This window comes from Camelina sativa, chromosome 11, assembly GCF_030686135.1.
Source record: "Camelina sativa cultivar CO46 ecotype springtype chromosome 11, ASM3068613v1".
NCBI classification, from domain to species: Eukaryota; Viridiplantae; Streptophyta; class Magnoliopsida; order Brassicales; family Brassicaceae; genus Camelina; species Camelina sativa.
Window position 1 is genome coordinate 26,887,303 of NC_141890.1, and position 19,667 is coordinate 26,906,969.

The 19,667-nt window shown below is 34.1% G+C and overlaps 1 protein-coding gene and 1 pseudogene across 1 annotated transcript; both read left to right on the forward strand.

Annotated features, from left to right (window-relative positions):
- Positions 1-5,231: 5,231 nt before the first annotated feature.
- On the forward strand, positions 5,232-6,347 carry LOC147934448 (uncharacterized; annotated as a pseudogene).
- A 728-nt stretch (positions 6,348-7,075) lies between these two features.
- LOC147934449 (uncharacterized) lies at positions 7,076-8,960 on the forward strand. The gene is made up of 5 exons (XM_087472635.1): positions 7,076-7,080; positions 7,548-7,881; positions 7,964-8,083; positions 8,390-8,596; positions 8,676-8,960. The coding sequence occupies exons 1-5, from the start codon at positions 7,076-7,078 to the stop codon at positions 8,958-8,960; spliced, it is 951 nt and encodes a 316-aa protein (XP_087328761.1).
- The last annotated feature ends 10,707 nt before the right edge of the window (positions 8,961-19,667 follow it).

Sequence of the window (19,667 nt, forward strand, 5' to 3'; positions counted from 1 at the left end):
GCCTCTCTTTCATTAGAATAAAAGAAGATTAAAAACCCATTAATTAGCCTTTTAAGAAAAATGAATCTCTTAATTAAAGGAAAGATATCTTTGCACTTTGAGGATATCTATACAATCACATTAACCATTAGTCTCTCTCTCATTAGTCAAAAGAAGATAAGAAATCCATTAGTTGGGCAATTAAAGGAAATATATCTTTACACTTTGAATATAATTTAAGTGATGTTGTATGCAATCAAATTAGACATGTCTCTCTCTCTCATAAGTCAAAATGAGATTAAAAAATCCATTAATTAGTCTTCTAAAAGGAATATGATTAATATCTTTACACTATGAAGTGTTGTTTATGAAATTATATGATTTGTTTTTCTAAAACATATTTACTTCAATGAAATGATAAAATAATCTGATCATCCATGTTTGTGTTCATTGCCATGTAACAAAGATTTATCGGATCTTTTGTTGCACAAGAGTTTGTCTTATGTCTTTATTGAAACACTCTGACCAATTTTTTTGTTTTTAATTATAATATTAAACTAGTGATCTCATACTCACTAACAAGCTAACCACATTCAAACCAAACGACAGAAATAAAGAAAAATTAAACCAATGAATTAAATAACAAAACAAATAATTCAATAATAATTCCATAATAACTAAACCAATGAATCATTCCAACAAAAACCATTGAATCAGCAATCCTATCCCACATTCTAAGGACTCAACTCTAGCAACCTAACAGTAGCCAGACAACAACTGATCGAGCCACTAGAACATCCTCCTCTTTATTGTCCTGATTCCACGATCACACTTTACCTTTACCTGCACCACAAACAACAATTGTGATGCATGAGTATTCTCATGAACACTCAGTGAGACAATCATCCCATCTACTGGGCTATACACACAAGCAATTGAGAATCTAATGTTTATCAAACAACAAACAAACACAAACAAACTAGGAAAACAGGTATTTGCCGCCTGCTGAAAGGGGTGGTGTCAACTGACACCCGCCTGGTGTCGACTGACACTCGCCTATACGTAACTTTTGTAGATCACCTGTTGGTCTAGGGATTCCACAAAGTTTCATGACCATATCGATATCCCACATTAAATATAAATATACATACAGTTGAACATAGTTATAGAGGTGTCAAAAATATAAGATATGTATATAAATATGTACTAGGTAAGGATTTTTTTTTAGTGTATGTTGCATTTTGGTGTACGTACGTAACGTTTTTTTGTTTAGTGTACGCCCAAAAATCAGTTTTGATGAAGGATATTATTGTAATTTTGTAGTCATCTTTCACATATCTTCTTCAGCAACCCTAGCTAATATTCTCGTTATTGTTCACCGGAAATTTTCTCTTTTTCTTCTTCTCGCTAGAGTTCTACACACCCATACACATCAGATATTTCCTCCTCTTCTTCTCACCGGAGGTCTACACACAAAAACTCACTGAAAATTTCCTCCACTTTTTCTTCTCCCTGGAATTATACATACCCAAACTCACTGAATCTTCTAACACATCCAAACATGCCAGAATTGCAAACATCCCACTCGCTGGTATTTTAGACACCCAAACTGGCCGGATTAAGTAGGCTAACTATTAATCTTACCCAAATTACCTAAATTTTACTTGGCGAGATAGTGAACTTCGTGTTCTTCTCTCTCCCTCTTTCTAGTTCTCTTAAAGGTTAATTACACTTTTTTTGTCAACTGATGTTATTGATAAACTTGGTTCCAACCAAGATAGAATACAAGGTAGAATACGACGCCTAGAAGAGGGGAGGTTTAAGCCGGTGGACAACAAGAATATCCCCAGAAACAAAAAAATTGTATTTTTAAGCCGGCGGACAACAATTAAAGGTTAATTACACCTAATATTTAATTTTAATTTTTGTTTTATAGAAACTAAACAATTGCAATGGTTTGCTTACCAAACTAAGAGCTGGTTATCCACTTATAAGGGTATTTTTGTTAGTTTTTAGTTAGTGATTATTTCATAAGAAGTTAATATGACTTTGTCATTCGTTGGTGAAAGAAAATGTTTTTTTGAATGATATGTGAAAATTTCTTTCTAATTAATCTCTCGTCTCAGCCATAACAAGAGATTGCGTTTTATATGTGAAGAGTGTCAAACTGTGTAATTTCCTAGTTTTATTAGGCCGAATATAAGATTTGATTTGTTAAAAACATAGAAAAATAAACAGTAAATGAAATGACAACGCACACAAAATGTCGACAGATCGAAATGTGTCGTAGTGCCGACAGTACTTTTTTAAAAAATTGTTTAATTGTTGTTTGTACTAAATGTAAAAATTAAATATGAACTATAGGGTTGTAAAACTTGTTTATAACAACTATTATATCATGGCCAAATTAAGATCTATTTTATTTAGTTATTATTAATTATTTTAGTACGGACTGTGAAAATTCAAAATGAGTAATAGGGTTGTAAAACTTGTATAAACTATGACAACATATTAGAGATTTCATAGCCAAATTAAGACCTATAGCAAATTAAGACCTATAGCCAACGCTAAAACATGATAGCGCAGTACACCTAATTTGTTTCATCTTTTTCCCTTTTATAAACCCTAAGTATATATATGATGTAACAAGTACCTGATTAGTACTGGTCGTCAGATTCGTAGATTTGTACAGACATACCCACTGTCTAGTGTCTTTGTATGTTTAGTTATAGAACTTTGACATGGAAAAATAATAAACTAGAACTACATCTAGATTCTACAAGGTCTTGCCACTTTCATATTAAAATTATAATAATATGTTAGTTTTACACTGTATTTGTAATTAACTTTGAATACTTTCGGTATAAGATTTTCGTAAAAATTTGTTATATCACGTTTTTTAATTTTGCTACATGTACTACAAACAAAACAAAAAACAATAGTTTTGACTAGGACAAATTGGTGGAAATTTCAAGATTTCGGCAGATTTGTTGGATTCTAATTTATAAAAAAATTTGAAAACTTCGACAAAATCATCAAAAGTGAATAAGTGAAAGATTTTTAAGAATTGTTAGAGAATATTTTATAGTTTTCTAAAATTTTGTAAAGTAATCTAAACAATCTCTGTATCTTTGTGATACTTTCCATGACTTTATTTTGTAAAAAAATTGTATAAAATCGTGAACCGATAACATAATATAACTAGATTCACTACTGAATGCACTAATTAATATTTCATTGTCCTAATTCACTTTTGCTGAAGACAGAGTAGTGAATCTACTCTCAACCTACATATGCATATTCTGCAAAAGAGACAAAAAACAATGCAAAACAATAAGTTAAGAGAACAAAATGAATGAGAAATGTATGATAATAGAGTGTAAAATATACACCTATCAGATTCAGCTTTCGACTTCTTCATCAAAGTTGTAGGGAATTAAGTCATCTTTCCAATGTCGTTTAGTTCAAGTCAATCAGAAGTGTGTTTCAAGAGTTATCACCGTTTTAGTGGATGCATATGCATCCAGATTTTCGACTCGGCCGACGCTCCCGCGAAGAAGCACCAACATGCAGGTCGAGTCGACGCCACTCCACTCGACCGACGCTTCTGGGAGAGACGACATTTCACTCGACCGACCACGCTAGACATACGACTCAAGGATTCAAGTTATGCGACTCAAGACATGCGACTCCAGGATTCAATTCATGCGACTCGACCAAGAACGCTTGGAATGGACGTCATGCGACTCGACCAAGCACGCCTGGAATGGACGTCATGCGACTCGACCAAGCACGTCTGCAATGGATGTTATCCCACTCGACCAACCATTCCTGGAAGAGATGACATCCGACTTGACCGCACACGTCAGAAAGAAAAACGCTCTGACTCAGCCAACCCGATTCCCGAACCGACTCTCCATCTTGTCGTTTAATGTTGTAGGGGTTTCCATGTTTTATTATAAATACATGAGACGATTGCATATACACCCACTTTCATAAGATAGTCTTACACTCACACCTACTTCTTGACTATGGTGTACTTTTGAGCAAGTTTTGGCAAGTTTGTCATAAAATAGAGACTATTTTGCCCTTGGATGATCTCCTCTTATCTTTTTCTCTATTTTTCTCTCTTGTTTTTATCTTTATTATCATTTGTTTAGTTATTATTAATAAATTTTGTATATTTTTTTGCACAAAATATTATGATTACATTTAATCTACATTTTAAGATGCATTTTGTTATACTTTAGATGAATAAGTTATACACTATCTGAACATTTATTTTACGATAAGTGGATAGTAAACTGTGGATACTTACTTGATTAGACTATTAAATTCATAATTTGAATATGTAATGTGGTTGGTTAGATGTGGTTTTGTGGATGTCTTCCGCATTTCTACATTTTAATATGCCTTTTGCCATATTTTAGATAAATAAGTTATATGTTATCCATTTTTATTTGAACATTTAGAGTTATAATTTAGTATTTTGGGTTTATGGTTTAGAAGTTAGGGTTTAAGGCTTAGATTTAGGGTTTAGGATACAAAGACAACATCAAATCCATATATTCATGGTCATGTGGACACTAATAGAATTTGTGGATTCTAAGCTTTAGGATTTAGGATACAATGACAATATCAAATCCATATATTCGTGGTCATGTCACTACCAGAAAACAAGGTCATAACTGACGGCACTTCTGACGGGGAACTATCTGTCGGTAATTACTGACGGTATCCTGACCGATTTCTGACACCATAAAAGTTTGTCAGTTTTCCGTCGGAAATTTACCGACAGACAGTTGCCATCAGTAATCTGTCAAAATTTCCGACGGATTACCGACCAGATATTACCGTCAGTATTTTCCGTCGGAATTTCATCGGTAAATCAACATTTCTGATGGATTACTGACCAGATACAACCGTCAGTATTTTTCGTCGGAATTTCATCGGTAAATATATCCGTTGTTGTTGTCGTTTGTATATTATTCAATTACCGACAGATTTCCGATGGGTATTAATTTACAGCCGTTGGAAATCCGTCCGTAAACTTATTATAGCCGTTTAAATAAATATTCGTCGGATATTTGTCGGTAAATATATCCGTTAATGTAGCCGTTGTATAGCCGTTGAAAATTTCAAAAATTACTGACGGATTACTGACAGAGTTCAGACGGATACAAAATTTACTTTCTCTATAAAAACGAACCACTCCTTCTCATACTCTCACTCATTTTTTTAGAAAAAAAAAAATGTCTTCTTCTTCTTATTTTTGATCTTGGATGAACGGACCGATGCTCGATCCAGAATCAAATTTATTGAATGATGAGTATGCTCGTGGTGTAGGCGAGTTTATGGAGTTGGCATGTCAACAACCGATTGTTCTTCAAACCCGTAAGTTGAAATGTCCATGTTCGATTTGCCGGAATTCTCACAATATTAGGATTGATTTAGTATGAGGTCATCTTTATTCGAATGGTTTTATGCCGAGTTACAAAATTTGGTTTCTCCATGGTGAAAGACCAGAGTATATTAGTTCTAGCGAACCATATATTGTTGATAGCGTAAAGGAACCTAGAACAGAAGTAGATTATGGTGTGGGTACTGTTGAGATGGTGAATGATGCATATAGGGAAAATATGAAATCGATGGGTCAAAATGTTGATAGGTTAGAGGAACCTAATGCAGAGGCATGCAAGTTTTTTTCTATGTTGGACGCAGCTAAGCAGCCGTTATATGAAGGTTGTAGGGAAGGTCATTCGGCTTTATCATCTGCAAGCAGATTAATGACCATAAAGACGGACTACAATTTGGCTGAGGAATGTGTGGATGCGATAACAGATTTTGTGAAAGACATTTTGCCTGAAGATAATCATTTTCCAGGTACATATTACGAGATTCAGAAATTGGTCGCCGGTCTTGGTTTGCCATATCAAATGATAGATGTATGCGAAGATAATTGCATGGTCTATTGGAGAGAAGACGAAGATAGGACAAGGTGTCGATTTTGTCAAAAACCAAGATATCAGGAAACAAGCGGTAGGGTTCCAGTTCCATATAAGCGGATGTGGTATTTACCGATCACAGAAAGGCTGAAGCGATTATATCAATCTGAGCGTACGGCTGGTCCAATGAGATGGCACGCAGAACATAGATCAAACGGAGAGATTACACATCCTTCAAATGCAGAAGCATGGAGGCATTCTTTTGATGTTGGCTACATGGCCCCAGTTGAGCATTCTTTTGATGTTGACCTCGTGGTTGACTTCTCCCAATTCACTGATGACAGAGTCGACTTAGAGTCAGAGGATATTATTGGAGAATTTGACGGAGATGATTCAGACTCAGTTTCTTCTGATTCAGAATAGTTTGTTTTTATTAAACTTATTGTATCTTTAAAGTAGATATTTAATAGCTTAATAATCTTCTTTTAAACAGCAATCTTCAAAATTTGTTTTTGAAAAAATAAGTTAAGTTGTTTGGCTAAAGTAGTTGTAATGTGGTATTACAAGTTATGGTTCAAGTATTTGTTACTTATCATTGAATTTTTTTTTCTATAACTTAATCATATAGATGCTTATTTTGAACATTACTTACATGGTCAATCTAAACACATAATATATGCATATTTGTGAAGAGAAATTATGAAATTAAGGGGTTTAACCTCTAAGCCGTCGGAAATCCGTTGGTAATAGTTGGAGATACTGACGGATTACCGACGGTTTGCGAAATTTTAAAATAAACCGTCGGAAGTCCGTCGGAAATAGTTTGGAATTACTGATAGATTTCCGACGGATCCCATAATTTTCCCCGGGAATGAAATAAAATGAAATTTTCATTACCGCGGGCAATTAAATATTTCAGTCTAAACCGACGGGTTTACTGTCGGTTTTCCGTCGAGAATATCGATAATAACAAAGTTGTTTTATTTTCTTCTCCCCCGAGTGTTTTATTTTATCTCAGACAAAAAAACATCAAACCGGCGAAACTCCCTCCAAATCGGCGAAACTCCGGCGAAACTCCCTCCAAACCGGCAAAACTCCCTCCAAACCGGCGAAACTCCGGCGATTGTCTCCCTCCGATCCGGCGACTTCTTATGGCGTAAGTTCTCTCTTTTCGAATGAATTTCTTAGGTTTGTTAGATTTCTTAGGAATATGGTAGAGTTATTAGATTTGATTAATTGGCTCTGTTTGGGACTTATTAGATCTTTTCTAGGAGGACGCCAAGCTCTTTATTAGTGAATTGAGTTCTTCATTTTTCTTTGAGAATTGAGAATTTTAAGAATTGTAAGTGTTTGATTGGTTTGTTCTTAAGGGATTGAATTGGGTTTTTGTTGATTTTGGTTTTGAGACAACTATCTAGATTTTGAGAATTAGCTTCAATGGTTATTGATTTGAGGATTTGAATTGTTAATTGGATAGCATTAATTAAATTTTGATGAATTAGTAAACGGTGGAATATAAATTGTTAATTGGGTTTGATGAATTGAATTTTGTTATTGATTGATTTTTGTTAATTTAATTATGCTTGAAGATTTTTTCTAAATTTTGTTGTTTTTTTGTTGAAGGAACTATGGTTCTTATGTTGCAAACACTTCTATGAACCAAGCTAATGGAGAAGCTAGTGCTTCACAATCACCTAGTAGCGCTGTCCCAGATTCTCAAGGTTCAGAAAATGTTCCAGTGGAAATGAGCATTGAAGAATTCGTTTCTCAACCTGGCCGATCACTTATCCCCCGCTTAGATCCGTATGGTGCTCCAGGGACAACATGGTTTTGTGATTCTCATAATGGCATCACAAAATCCATTTTGCATATGATGTATGGAATCCTCAAAACACCATATGCAAAGTTTTCAGTTATGCCTACAAAAGAACAAGACATTTGGTTTCGGCAATTTGCGGTAAAATTTTCAACTTTAACAACTTAATTTTATAACATTGTTTTATATATTTTTTGCTAATGCATTTTCTTTATATTTTTAGCAAGATTTCAATTGGAAACCAGATGTCACGAGCCAAGTTCGAACAGCTTTCAAGAAGTATGCCGCAATACAATATTCTAAACAGTTGCATGAGTGGAAGCAATTGTGGAAGAGAGGAAAGGTGCCAAAAAATGTGAATGAGGATCTCTTTAAAGGTTTCATTCAATATTGGGGGGGGGGGGGGGGGTTGGGTATAGCTACCCACAACAATGGTCCAATAAGTGCCTATACCCGACAAAAGCAACATCCTCCCAACATTCTAAGAATAGAAGAAGCGAACGTGGGGGGTTGGGTATAGCTACCCACAACAATGGTCCAATAAGTGCCTATACCCGACAAAAGCAACTTGTAAGTTTTAAGACTTTCTATAATTATTTTCTTTATCATTAATTAGACAATCTTTACATAATTTAAATGTTTCTTTTAGACTGTTAGGGATGGTGTGGTACCAGACTATGTTACTTTGATGGAGGATATGCACACCAACAAAAAGACCGGCCAATTACAAGATGGTAGAGCTAAGCTGCTTGTTGAGAGTTCGAGGAAGCGGGAGGAGGAGATGCTACAATCTCTTGATGGATCAGAGTCTACGGTTGAATTTAGAAGAGAGAAATTAAACGAAATTTTTTTCAAGGTAACATTTATTTTTAAAATTTTTGTTTTACTTTTGTTTTGTTTTAAAATATTTATATAATTTTAAAATGCATGTGTAGGAAACTATTAAAACCAAGGGACGGGTTTTTGGACTAGGAAATCTCTCCGAAAGAAGTTCGGTTTCTCGTTCATCGGGGTTCTCATTTGCTCCCACCCAAGAGTTCCAACAAGCTATGCAAGAGAAGGATGCTCGGATTGCAACTTTGGAAAAGGAAATGGAAGAACAAAAAGCGGAAATGGAAGAACAAAAAGCAGAGAACAAAAGAAGGGACGAGGAGTACAAGAAGAGGGACATGGAGCTAGCAGCCTTCATGAGTGAGATGCGGGCAAGACATTCCACTTAGGTTTTCTTGAATCTTTGCTTTCTTTTTGGAACAATTATTTGTTTTCGGTTATTAGAATATTTTTCACTTAAAACATATTTTCTCTCAAACTTTTAACTTTCTGAATTTAAATATATAAGCATTTCAGTTTTAATGAATATTTTCATAATAAAATCTGTATAATAATGTTATTTATAAATATATATATATATATATATATATTTCCGTCGGAAATCTGTCAGAAATGACGGAGTTTCTCGATAACAAACCGTCGGAATTCTGTCGGAAACGACAGACTTTCTCGAAAACAAACCGTCGGTAATCTGTCGGAAACGATGGACTTTCTCGAAATTCCGTCGTTAAATCGTCGGTTTTCCGTCGGTTCGACGGATATTTTCCGATGTTGTTCTGTCGGTAATTTCGTCGGAAATATATTTCTGACGGATGTCTGACAGCAAATTACCGACGGGATTACCGACAAACACGTCTCCAACGGCTGTCCGATAGGCTTTTACTGACGGATTTACCGACAGTTTACCATTAATATTATTGTCGATAATCTGTCGGTAAATGCTTGTCGGAATTTCGTCGGTAATTACTGACGGATTTCTGACATATTTATTTTTTCGACAATCTAGAATCGACGGACGCCATCTGTCAGTAATTTGTCGGTAATAGGTGTTTCCGACGGCTGACTGACAGTTATGCTCGTCAGTTTTAAGCTGTTTTCTTGTAGTGTGTAGATACCAATAGAATTTGTGGGTTCTAGAGATTTAGGATTTAGGTTCATCGACAACATCAAATCCATATATTCGTGGTCATGTGGATACCAATCGAATTTGCGCTTTTAGCATATAGCGCAACATCAATCCATATTTTTGTAATCATGTGGATACCAATAGAATTTGTGGGTACCGGTAATAGATCAAAGTTTCTTAAAACCTATGCAAGTGGTACTTATGAATATAATATCTTGTTAATCCATTATGCATCTAATTTAATCTTAAAGTATGTGGACAAACAAGTCTATTTCATATTGAAAATTTAGCTAAAGAAATTTATTAATTTCTAAATTATTTAATTAATTTAGTTTGGACTTCTAATTTGTTAATTTGACTATGAACACCAATTCAATTGTATTTGATTTAGATTAGACTCATAAAGTAATACTTTTTGTGAAAAGAAAAATTATTGAAAGATGCAAAACAATGTTTCTTTATAAGTTAAATTTAAAACATAGTAATTAAAATGAAAAACAAATGTTTTAAGAAAAAGATATTGAAAGATAAAGAGAAAATAAAAAGAGAAATGAGAAGGAAAACAAAAGGTAAAAATAAATATAAAATTATTAATTATATAAAAGAGAGAGAAAAATGCGAAAGAAAAAAATAAAGTAAAGGTAAAGAGAGTTAGGGAGTGTGTTGTAATTTTAGAAGTAAAAAGTATTGGTGTAGCAAAAAGTGGGTGTGAGTGCTATTTTCTCTAAATACATTATGTTAAGTCTTTGCCCAAGGTATCTTGTTTTTTTACTTAAGACTTACCTAGCCACATAAAACTTGTTCTGATTTTGTAATCCAGATATATTTGAATTCATTTAGTTTTTGCTTTTGATTTTTTCTACAAAGTTGTTCATCTCATTTTTATCTATCTGATTATGCTTAATTCAATGTTTTCTGGGTTTGTAGGTGATGATGATTTCTGGATCCGAGTAGTGTTAGAGTTCTTGAGGATGGGATAGATTAGGTGGAGGATCTTAGTATGCAGTAGGGTGTTTAAGTTTAGATTCGTATGATTCCCTTCTGAGTTAGAGTTAGAAATATTATTTTCTCTATGATCAATTGGAACTAGGGCTTAGAAATTTCCACACCCAAAAGGTGTTTGATGAAATGTCTGACCAACTAGTGCCAGAGACTTACATTCCTAGCATAAGAGATTAGTTGTCTAGCATGTTTGTTGACATGAATGAACTGGTTCGTCATGCCTGCTCGTCCATGTTTCTCTAGCGAGAGCTAGGTTTGGAAGTGTTTGAGTCTGAGTAGCTTCTTCCAAGAGATTGGATTAGGTAAGTCGTGATGTTCATTGTCTAGGGATAGTTTGTTTGTGGCATGTTAAACACTCTGTAGACTAGGAGACTCCGCTGACATCAATTACTCCCATCCTTAAGACTTCTCTTTTTCTGACTGTTATTGCATTCCTGAGACCGTTTCTGTTCTTATTGTTCAGTTCATGCTTAGACTTGTTTTTGCTTTTACTTATTCACGTTCGCCTCTTGTCATGCATGTGCGCTTCTAGTTCTGTAGTTCATTTCCTTTTTGCATTTTGATCATTTTAGGATTGTTAGACAAACACTTTTTTTAATTGGCTTGAATTGTGATTGCTTGATTGCATCTTGAGTGATAGTGTCATCCCATTTGGATTGACACCTTAATTACTACAACTACATAAGGTTAATTGAACCTGCTAATATAGACATAAAAAATCCTAGTTTCAACTTCTGCTGAGGACACAAGCATCAAGTTTCTATGTTCTTAGGGTTTGGATATGCGTTTCCCTTTTGACGGCTTCCATGAAGATATAAACACACAAACACGCAAAACCCTTAGTGCATTTTGAGACTTTTCTCCAAGTGGGCTGTTAATGGACTGGAATTCAAAGAGGCCCACACATATAGAATTTGGAGATGTTACACTTCATGTTGTTGCTCCAATTTATTGTTGGCTCAAATATATTATTCAGATGCACAATGATTTGGTTGAGAGTAGATAAAACAAGTTATGTATATACAAATCTGCGTAATTTATTTAGCTAGATTTAGTTTCTATTGGGTTTAGAGACAATTGATGCTTTATGGTTCTGACACAGTTTGTTATTTTTCGATATGTATAACTTAACATGCTTCTAATATCATGATAAAAAGACTAAGATTAACTCAACATGTTTCTTGTATCATGTATAGTAAGCCGAAGAACAACAAGACTAAGATTAAAAGCTACATTACATGTAAGTGTTATTACTGCAATTAGTTCACATGTTATAAAATGTCACAAGTAACTGGGAATTTATTGTTGTCGATATCTTGGAAACTCACTTGACCAACTGTAAAGCATCCTCGCCCGGTACATCTTTCAAGCTTCCATTCATATTGTAGCTCCAGTTACTGCATCTCTACTAGCTTCCATTCGGTGGATAGACAAGAAGGGACGAACCAGAGATACAAGAAGAGACTCCATGCCTCAAGAAGCTAAAAAGCTAATATACGATCTTCTGATTTTTTCTCAATTCTTTAAAGCAAAAATTATATTTTGTTGTAGAAAACGTTAATTTTCTTTGGTCTTTCGCTCTTGTGGAGGCTTCCTAATCTTAGTCCTTACTTAAACATTTGTTTTTAAATATATATATAGAGAAAATAGCACACATCCACATTTCAAACTTTAATGGTATTTACACCCACTCCTTGTTATACCTATATTTTTTATTTGTACGATTACAACATACCCCTAACTAAACTCTAACTTTCTTTACCTTTATTTTTCTTTTTCCTTCTCATTTTTCTCTCTTTTTTTCTAATTAATTATTTTATATTTATTTTTACTCTTTTTTCTCATTTCTCTCTATTTTCTCCCTTTTTTTCCAACCATTTGGCCACAACAGGTCGGCCTATTGTCTCCTTTCTTTTAATATTATTTTTTTCAACATTTTTTTCATTTTAATTACTATGTTTTAAGTTTAACTTGTAAATAAACATTTTTTGCATCTTTCAATATTTTTTCTTTTCACAAAAAATAATAATTTATTAGTCTAATCTAAATGAAATACAATTGAATTAGTGTTTCTTGTCAAATCAATAATTAATAAATTAATCTACCTAAATTTCAATATCAAATCCGAAGGTAAGTGCGTGACTGTGCTGAGTTCTATGATCGATCTCTTGACTGTTGGTTTATTTGGTCTTGATTGCTTGCTTGTCTTGGTTAATGTTTTTATTGCAATAAAACGATGGTTGGTCTAAACGATGTGGACAACTATCCTATGGGTTGTTTGACATGCATGACTTGATTGAATTAGAACTTTGTTGGATTGAGATTATTGAACTGATCCTAGTGAGACGGGATGACTGCTCCACTAAGCAAACTTGTTTGCTTACGCCTCCTTTTATGGTCGTAGGAGAAGAAAGGTCCGAGGATCTAGACTTAAGTGGCTGACGAAGTCGCGTGACGAAGGCAAGGAAGGGAGACGATGGTGGATTTGGGTAGTTTTATTTTTTGTCTAGTATTTTTAAACTATCTACTAGTTTATTTGCATGACTCTCGTTGTAGTAGAACCCCATATGGTATTTGGATGCATGTTTACGTTTAATTTAACCCGTTTTTACTTAACCGCTGTTGCATATTGTTTAATAAACGAATTAATAATCGATAGGCCCTAAATTGTATTAACGGACATGTACGGGTTGGTACGGAATTTTAGGGTCGAGATCTTACAGCAGCGCTTGTGGCGATAGTTATGATGTTCTACGTTAGGCATAGAGGTAGTTGTTGTCAGCATGGTACTCGATCGAGCTTAGAATAATTGCTTTAGAGATATGAGATCTCAAACAACTCATGAGGGGACGGTTAGGTACATGTGTATTGTTACCTCGAAGGACTTTGTGGCTTGAGGGTATAATTGGTATATCGAATTCAGCTGACAATCCGAAGGCGCGCTATAGTGATAGCCGAGGGAAATAGTAGGTGAATGCTTGTTGTGAGTTTTGTAATCTTTGGATTCGGTTTCTAGCATCTTAGAGCCGAGGAGAGTAGGAGGAAATCGTTCTTGGCATTTGATGACTCTCTAATTTACATGTTTTTAGCATCCTTTTTTGTCCATATTTTGCATTGTTCATACCTCTAACTTAGTATTTTTAGGTCATTTACTGTAGGAATTCACTTTTAGAGCATTTAGGGTGTTGCATTTCTGCATTTGCATATTTTGGATGAAAACATTGCTAAAGAGCCAAAAATGGGGAAAAACAAGGACAACTCGAGCATGTACCCGAAGGAGCTATCGAGCTGCAAGAACATGTCCGAACCCCAACACGATCGAGGAGGATCCAAGAGCATGAAGAGCAACCCGAAGATCCACCCGAGGAGTAACCCGACTTCACCCTCGTGTACCCCATCGAGTAGATCATCGGGCAGGTCTGGGAAGCTAGGTCAAATGGGTTTCCATATATAAACCCCCTTTTCCCCTAGCTTGCAAAGGAGCACGCCACAGACCCTCAAACCAGAGAGCGAGAGCTTATGTGAGAGAACTGAGCGACTCAACATTTTTCTTCTTGTTTTGCATTTTTATTTTGTAGTTTCTTAGATTTCTATGCTTTACTTTCTCTACTCTACTCTATCTTTTAATACAATGTCATTTTCATTCATTTTGATTGCTTTGTTATTCGCTTCTATGTCCGAGTAGTGTAGTAAAATTTCTAGGGATAGGATAGATGATTTTGTGTTCTTGTTCGGTTAGGATGCTTTAGTTGATTGTAAATAATTGATAGATTTCCTTCTAGATTGGTGCTCTTAATGCTATCAACAGACCAAAAGGTTGAGATTAGATCTAGGGCGTTTACAAATGCTACAGGCCGAAAGGAATAGATCAAATGCTTGATTTAGCCAATGCTAGAAGTTTACTTAACTCTGAGTAACAAAATTAGATGAGTTTAAGTCTACTGACAATAATGAATCGTTCTTAATGCCTGCTTGTTCATATTGCTAGTGCGACAGTGTGGTAATGTGTTCAAGGTTGATTGTTGCTAGTGCGAAAGTGTGGTGACAAGGTCTTAGAGGTTCATTGTCTAGGAAATAATTGCTTGAGGCATGTAAGGCATCCGTACTGGTCTAGAACACTTAGGATTTGATTACCCCCATCCTTAGGAACTTTCGTATTTTATTTATTTGCATTTCTTTCACTTACTCGACTACTTACCCGATCAGGTACACGATAACCTGTATCGATTAATACCTCGAGCTGTTCATATCTCACTTGCATACTCGATCACCCCACTCAATCCTATACTCGATTGCTTGCATCGAGTGCTTAGGTCGTGTGGTTTACTTGTTTATATTCTTTTACTTTGTTTATTTTAGGAATCGTTAGAACCAAAACCCTAATTGCTTGTGTTGACTTGCATTGTTCTGATCATATCCTTCCTGCTAGCAATACACAACCATTTGGATTGATAACCCTTTGTACTACAACTGCATAGGGGATTGATACCCTGGGTGACAACCTGTCTATCAGCATTCCGTCACGTGACTGCATCAATCGATTCAAGTAGCGCATTGGTCGACGCAGTTAGATTTTGACGGTGATGCAGAAGGCATTGCATCGGTCGATGCATCTAGGGATTTGAAGGTATCGCATTTCTCGACGCAAGGATGTAGCACCGGTCGACGGTCGACGCAAGGATGTTGCATTGGTCGACGCAAAGAGTGCGTCGATAGATGCAAGTGCAGAGAGTCGGCATGTTTGTTCGGAGATGTTTGGTTTACTTGTTTATTTGTGTATTTGATTGTGCTTGTCTTTTCACTTCTGTGTATAGCCCAGTAGATGGGAGGATCGATGCAAGTGCAGAGAGTCGGCGCGTTTGTTCAGATCCAAACCGTCCTGCTATATAACCTCGTCCCTTAAGCATATTAGTCTTATTTATAATAGTTTTAACCATTGTCTAAAATTTTATATCCGATATAGAACGTTATATATACACTTTCTAAAAAACTCGATTGAGTAATATATGTCTGTTTTAGAAAATTCAAATTGCAACATATGCAAAAAAAACCTTCTATTTTTATTGTAGATATGTTTTATGTAATAAAATATTTTAAAAAACAAATAAAATCATATAAAGATGAAAGCAGACAAGGAATTTGAAAAATAGTAATTGAGATTTATTATGAAGCGATTTTAGGAAACTTTTGTTAAATATGATAAATATTAGTTTCGAATTTAGGTAAATAGTTTAAAACTCCAAGAACGAATATCAAAATTTCCTTACAAGATGTTTATATATATATATATTATAATAATACTGGAAAATAACAATTTTAGCCGAAAGAAAATTTCTAAAACATCAGCCACATTTATTAAAACCGAGGCTTATTCTAAAAGAAAATTTCCATTACTTTTAAACTTTGACTCAACACTCGAATTTCATAATTTTTTTTTATCCTAGCCAGTGATCAATTAAGCTTGACACATAACCTTACTATACATTAAAACAAGTGAAAGAATTAGGTATGAGTAAGTAGGGAAAAAACATTGAAATCTAATTATATATTCTGTATCTACTATTATTTCTTTTTTTGGTTTTGAAGATTTACCAATACTGAAATGAATTACTATATGAAATGCAAACCGCATTGCTTCAGTGAGCCCATAACTCTGTAGATCTTTTTCTTTTCTTTTCTTTTTTGAACTAACAACATCTCTAGATCTTTGTTATATCTTTCCGCATCAAAAAGATGTAACTGTTTTAGTCCAGATTTTCATAAAAAAGGTTAAATACACGAGAAACAAAGAGATTTCAAGCAATGACGGAGAAAAATTATCAAATGAATTTATCTCCCAGTTTCTAGGAAGTTCATTTTCTTTTTTATATGGTATTTGTCTAACATTATGCGCATAAGGTTTGCCATTATTCATCCGCCCACAAGATTCTTCCATAGATGGATTTGAAATTGCGGTCAATGTTGCAAATATCGGTCTCACCATGTTATACTTCACAACATATAATCAAAATCGGGAACAATGAAGATGATGAAGAGGGCTTTTGTGATAATCAAAATGCAGTTATTTAGTATCCTATAAAAAGGCATGTTTTTCACCACCATTATCTTCATCATCTTCATCATTTCTAATATTTCTTTGTCTTTCGTGAAGCACAACATGGTGAAACCATTCATTGTTCCCGATATTATTGGATTTAATAATAATAATTCCATAATAACTAAACCAATGAATCATTCCAACAAAAACCATTGAATCAGCAATCCTATCCCACATTCTAAGGACTCAACTCTAGCAACCTAACAGTAGCCAGACAACAACTGATCGAGCCACTAGAACATCCTCCTCTTTATTGTCCTGATTCCACGATCACACTTTACCTTTACCTGCACCACAAACAACAATTGTGATGCATGAGTATTCTCATGAACACTCAGTGAGACAATCATCCCATCTATTGGGCTATACACACAAGCAATTGAGAATCTAATGTTTATCAAACAACAAACAAACACAAACAAACTAGGAAAACAGGTATTTGCCGCCTGCTGAAAGGGGTGGTGTCAACTGACACCCGCCTGGTGTCGACTGACACTCGCCTATACGTAACTTTTGTAGATCACCTGTTGGTCTAGGGATTCCACAAAGTTTCATGACCATATCGATATCCCACATTAAATATAAATATACATACAGTTGAACATAGTTATAGAGGTGTCAAAAATATAAGATATGTATATAAATATGTACTAGGTAAGGATTTTTTTTAGTGTATGTTGCATTTTGGTGTACATACGTAACGTTTTTTTGTTTAGTGTACGCCCAAAAATCAGTTTTGATGAAGGATATTATTGTAATTTTGTAGTCATCTTTCACATATCTTCTTCAGCAACCCTAGCTAATATTCTCGTTATTGTTCACCGGAAATTTTCTCTTTTTCTTCTTCTCGCTAGAGTTCTACACACCCATACACATCAGATATTTCCTCCTCTTCTTCTCACCGGAGGTCTACACACAAAAACTCACTGAAAATTTCCTCCACTTTTTCTTCTCCCTGGAATTATACATACCCAAACTCACTGAATCTTCTAACACATCCAAACATGCCAGAATTGCAAACATCCCACTCGCTGGAATTTTAGACACCCAAACTGGCCGGATTATGTAGGCTAACTATTAATCTTACCCAAATTACCTAAATTTTACTTGGCGAGATAGTGAACTTCGTGTTCTTCTCTCTCCCTCTTTCTAGTTCTCTTAAAGGTTAATTACACTTTTTTTGTCAACTGATGTTATTGATAAACTTGGTTCCAACCAAGATAGAATACAAGGTAGAATACGACGCCTAGAAGAGGAGAGGTTTAAGCCGGTGGACAACAAGAATATCCCCAGAAACAAAAAAATTGTATTTTTAAGCCGGCGGACAACAATTAAAGGTTAATTACACCTAATATTTAATTTTAATTTTTGTTTTATAGAAACTAAACAATTGCAATGGTTTGCTTACCAAACTAAGAGCTGGTTATCCACTTATAAGGGTATTTTTGTTAGTTTTTAGTTAGTGATTATTTCATAAGAAGTTAATATGACTTTGTCATTCGTTGGTGAAAGAAAATGTTTTTTTGAATGATATGTGAAAATTTCTTTCTAATTAATCTCTCGTCTCAGCCATAACAAGAGATTGCGTTTTATATGTGAAGAGTGTCAAACTGTGTAATTTCCTAGTTTTATTAGGCCGAATATAAGATTTGATTTGTTAAAAACATAGAAAAATAAACAATAAATGAAATGACAACGCACACAAAATGTCGACAGATCGAAATGTGTCGTAGTGCCGACAGTACTTTTTTAAAAAATTGTTTAATTGTTGTTTGTACTAAATGTAAAAATTAAATATGAACTATAGGGTTGTAAAACTTGTTTATAACAACTATTATATCATGGGCAAATTAAGATCTATTTATTTAGTTATTATTAATTATTTTAGTACGGACTGTGAAAATTCAAAATGAGTAATAGGGTTGTAAAACTTGTATAAACTATGACAACATATTAGAGATTTCATAGCCAAATTAAGACCTATAGCAAATTCTATAGCCAACGCTAAAACATGATAGCGCAGTACACCTAATTTGTTTCATCTTTTTCCCTTTTATAAACCCTAAGTATATATATGATGTAACAAGTACCTGATTAGTAGTGGTCGTCAGTTTCGTAGATTTGTACAGACATACCCACTGTCTAGTGTCTTTGTATGTTTAGTGATAGTTGACATGGAAAAATAATAAACTGGAACTACATCTAGATTCTACTAGGTCTTGCCACTTTCATATTAAAATTATAATAATATATTAGTTTTACACTGTATTTGTAATTAACTTTGAATACTTTCGGTATAAGATTTTCGTAAAAAAATTGTTATATCACGTTTTTTAATTTTGCTACATGTACTACAAACAAAACGAAAACAATAGTTTTGACTAGGACAAATTGGTGGAAATTTCAAGATTTGTGCGGTGTTGTTAGATGCTAATTTATAAAAAATTTGAAAACTTCAACGAAATCATCAAAAATGAATAAGTGAAAAAACTTTAAGGATTGGTAGAGAATATTTTATAGTTTTCTAAAATTTTGTAAAGTAATTCAAACAATTTCTGTATTTTTGTGATACTTTCCATGACTTTATTTTATAAAAAAGTGTGAAAAATCATGAACCGATAACATAATAAATGAATTCATTAACAATCCTAGATTTTTTTGTTTTAATTGAATATCACAAAGCTTTTATTGACTTTATAAAAGTCTGAATTCAATAACCCAAATTTGTTAAGATTTAAAATGATTTTTACAAATCAATAACTAATAACACTAAACTTTAACATAGTTTAATAAAATCTTGATCTAATAACAACAGATTTTACATAACATTTAAAGTTTTTAAAATTCTATTAAAATTCCAAACCAATAACT

Excerpts from the sequence above, each read along its gene's own strand:
- LOC147934449 (XM_087472635.1), top strand. Across the intron at positions 8,084-8,389 it reads AATTGTGGAAGAGAGGAAAG|ACTGTTAGGGATGGTGTGGT; the intron begins GTGCCAAAAAAT and ends TGTTTCTTTTAG. Across the intron at positions 8,597-8,675 it reads TAAACGAAATTTTTTTCAAG|GAAACTATTAAAACCAAGGG; the intron begins GTAACATTTATT and ends ATGCATGTGTAG.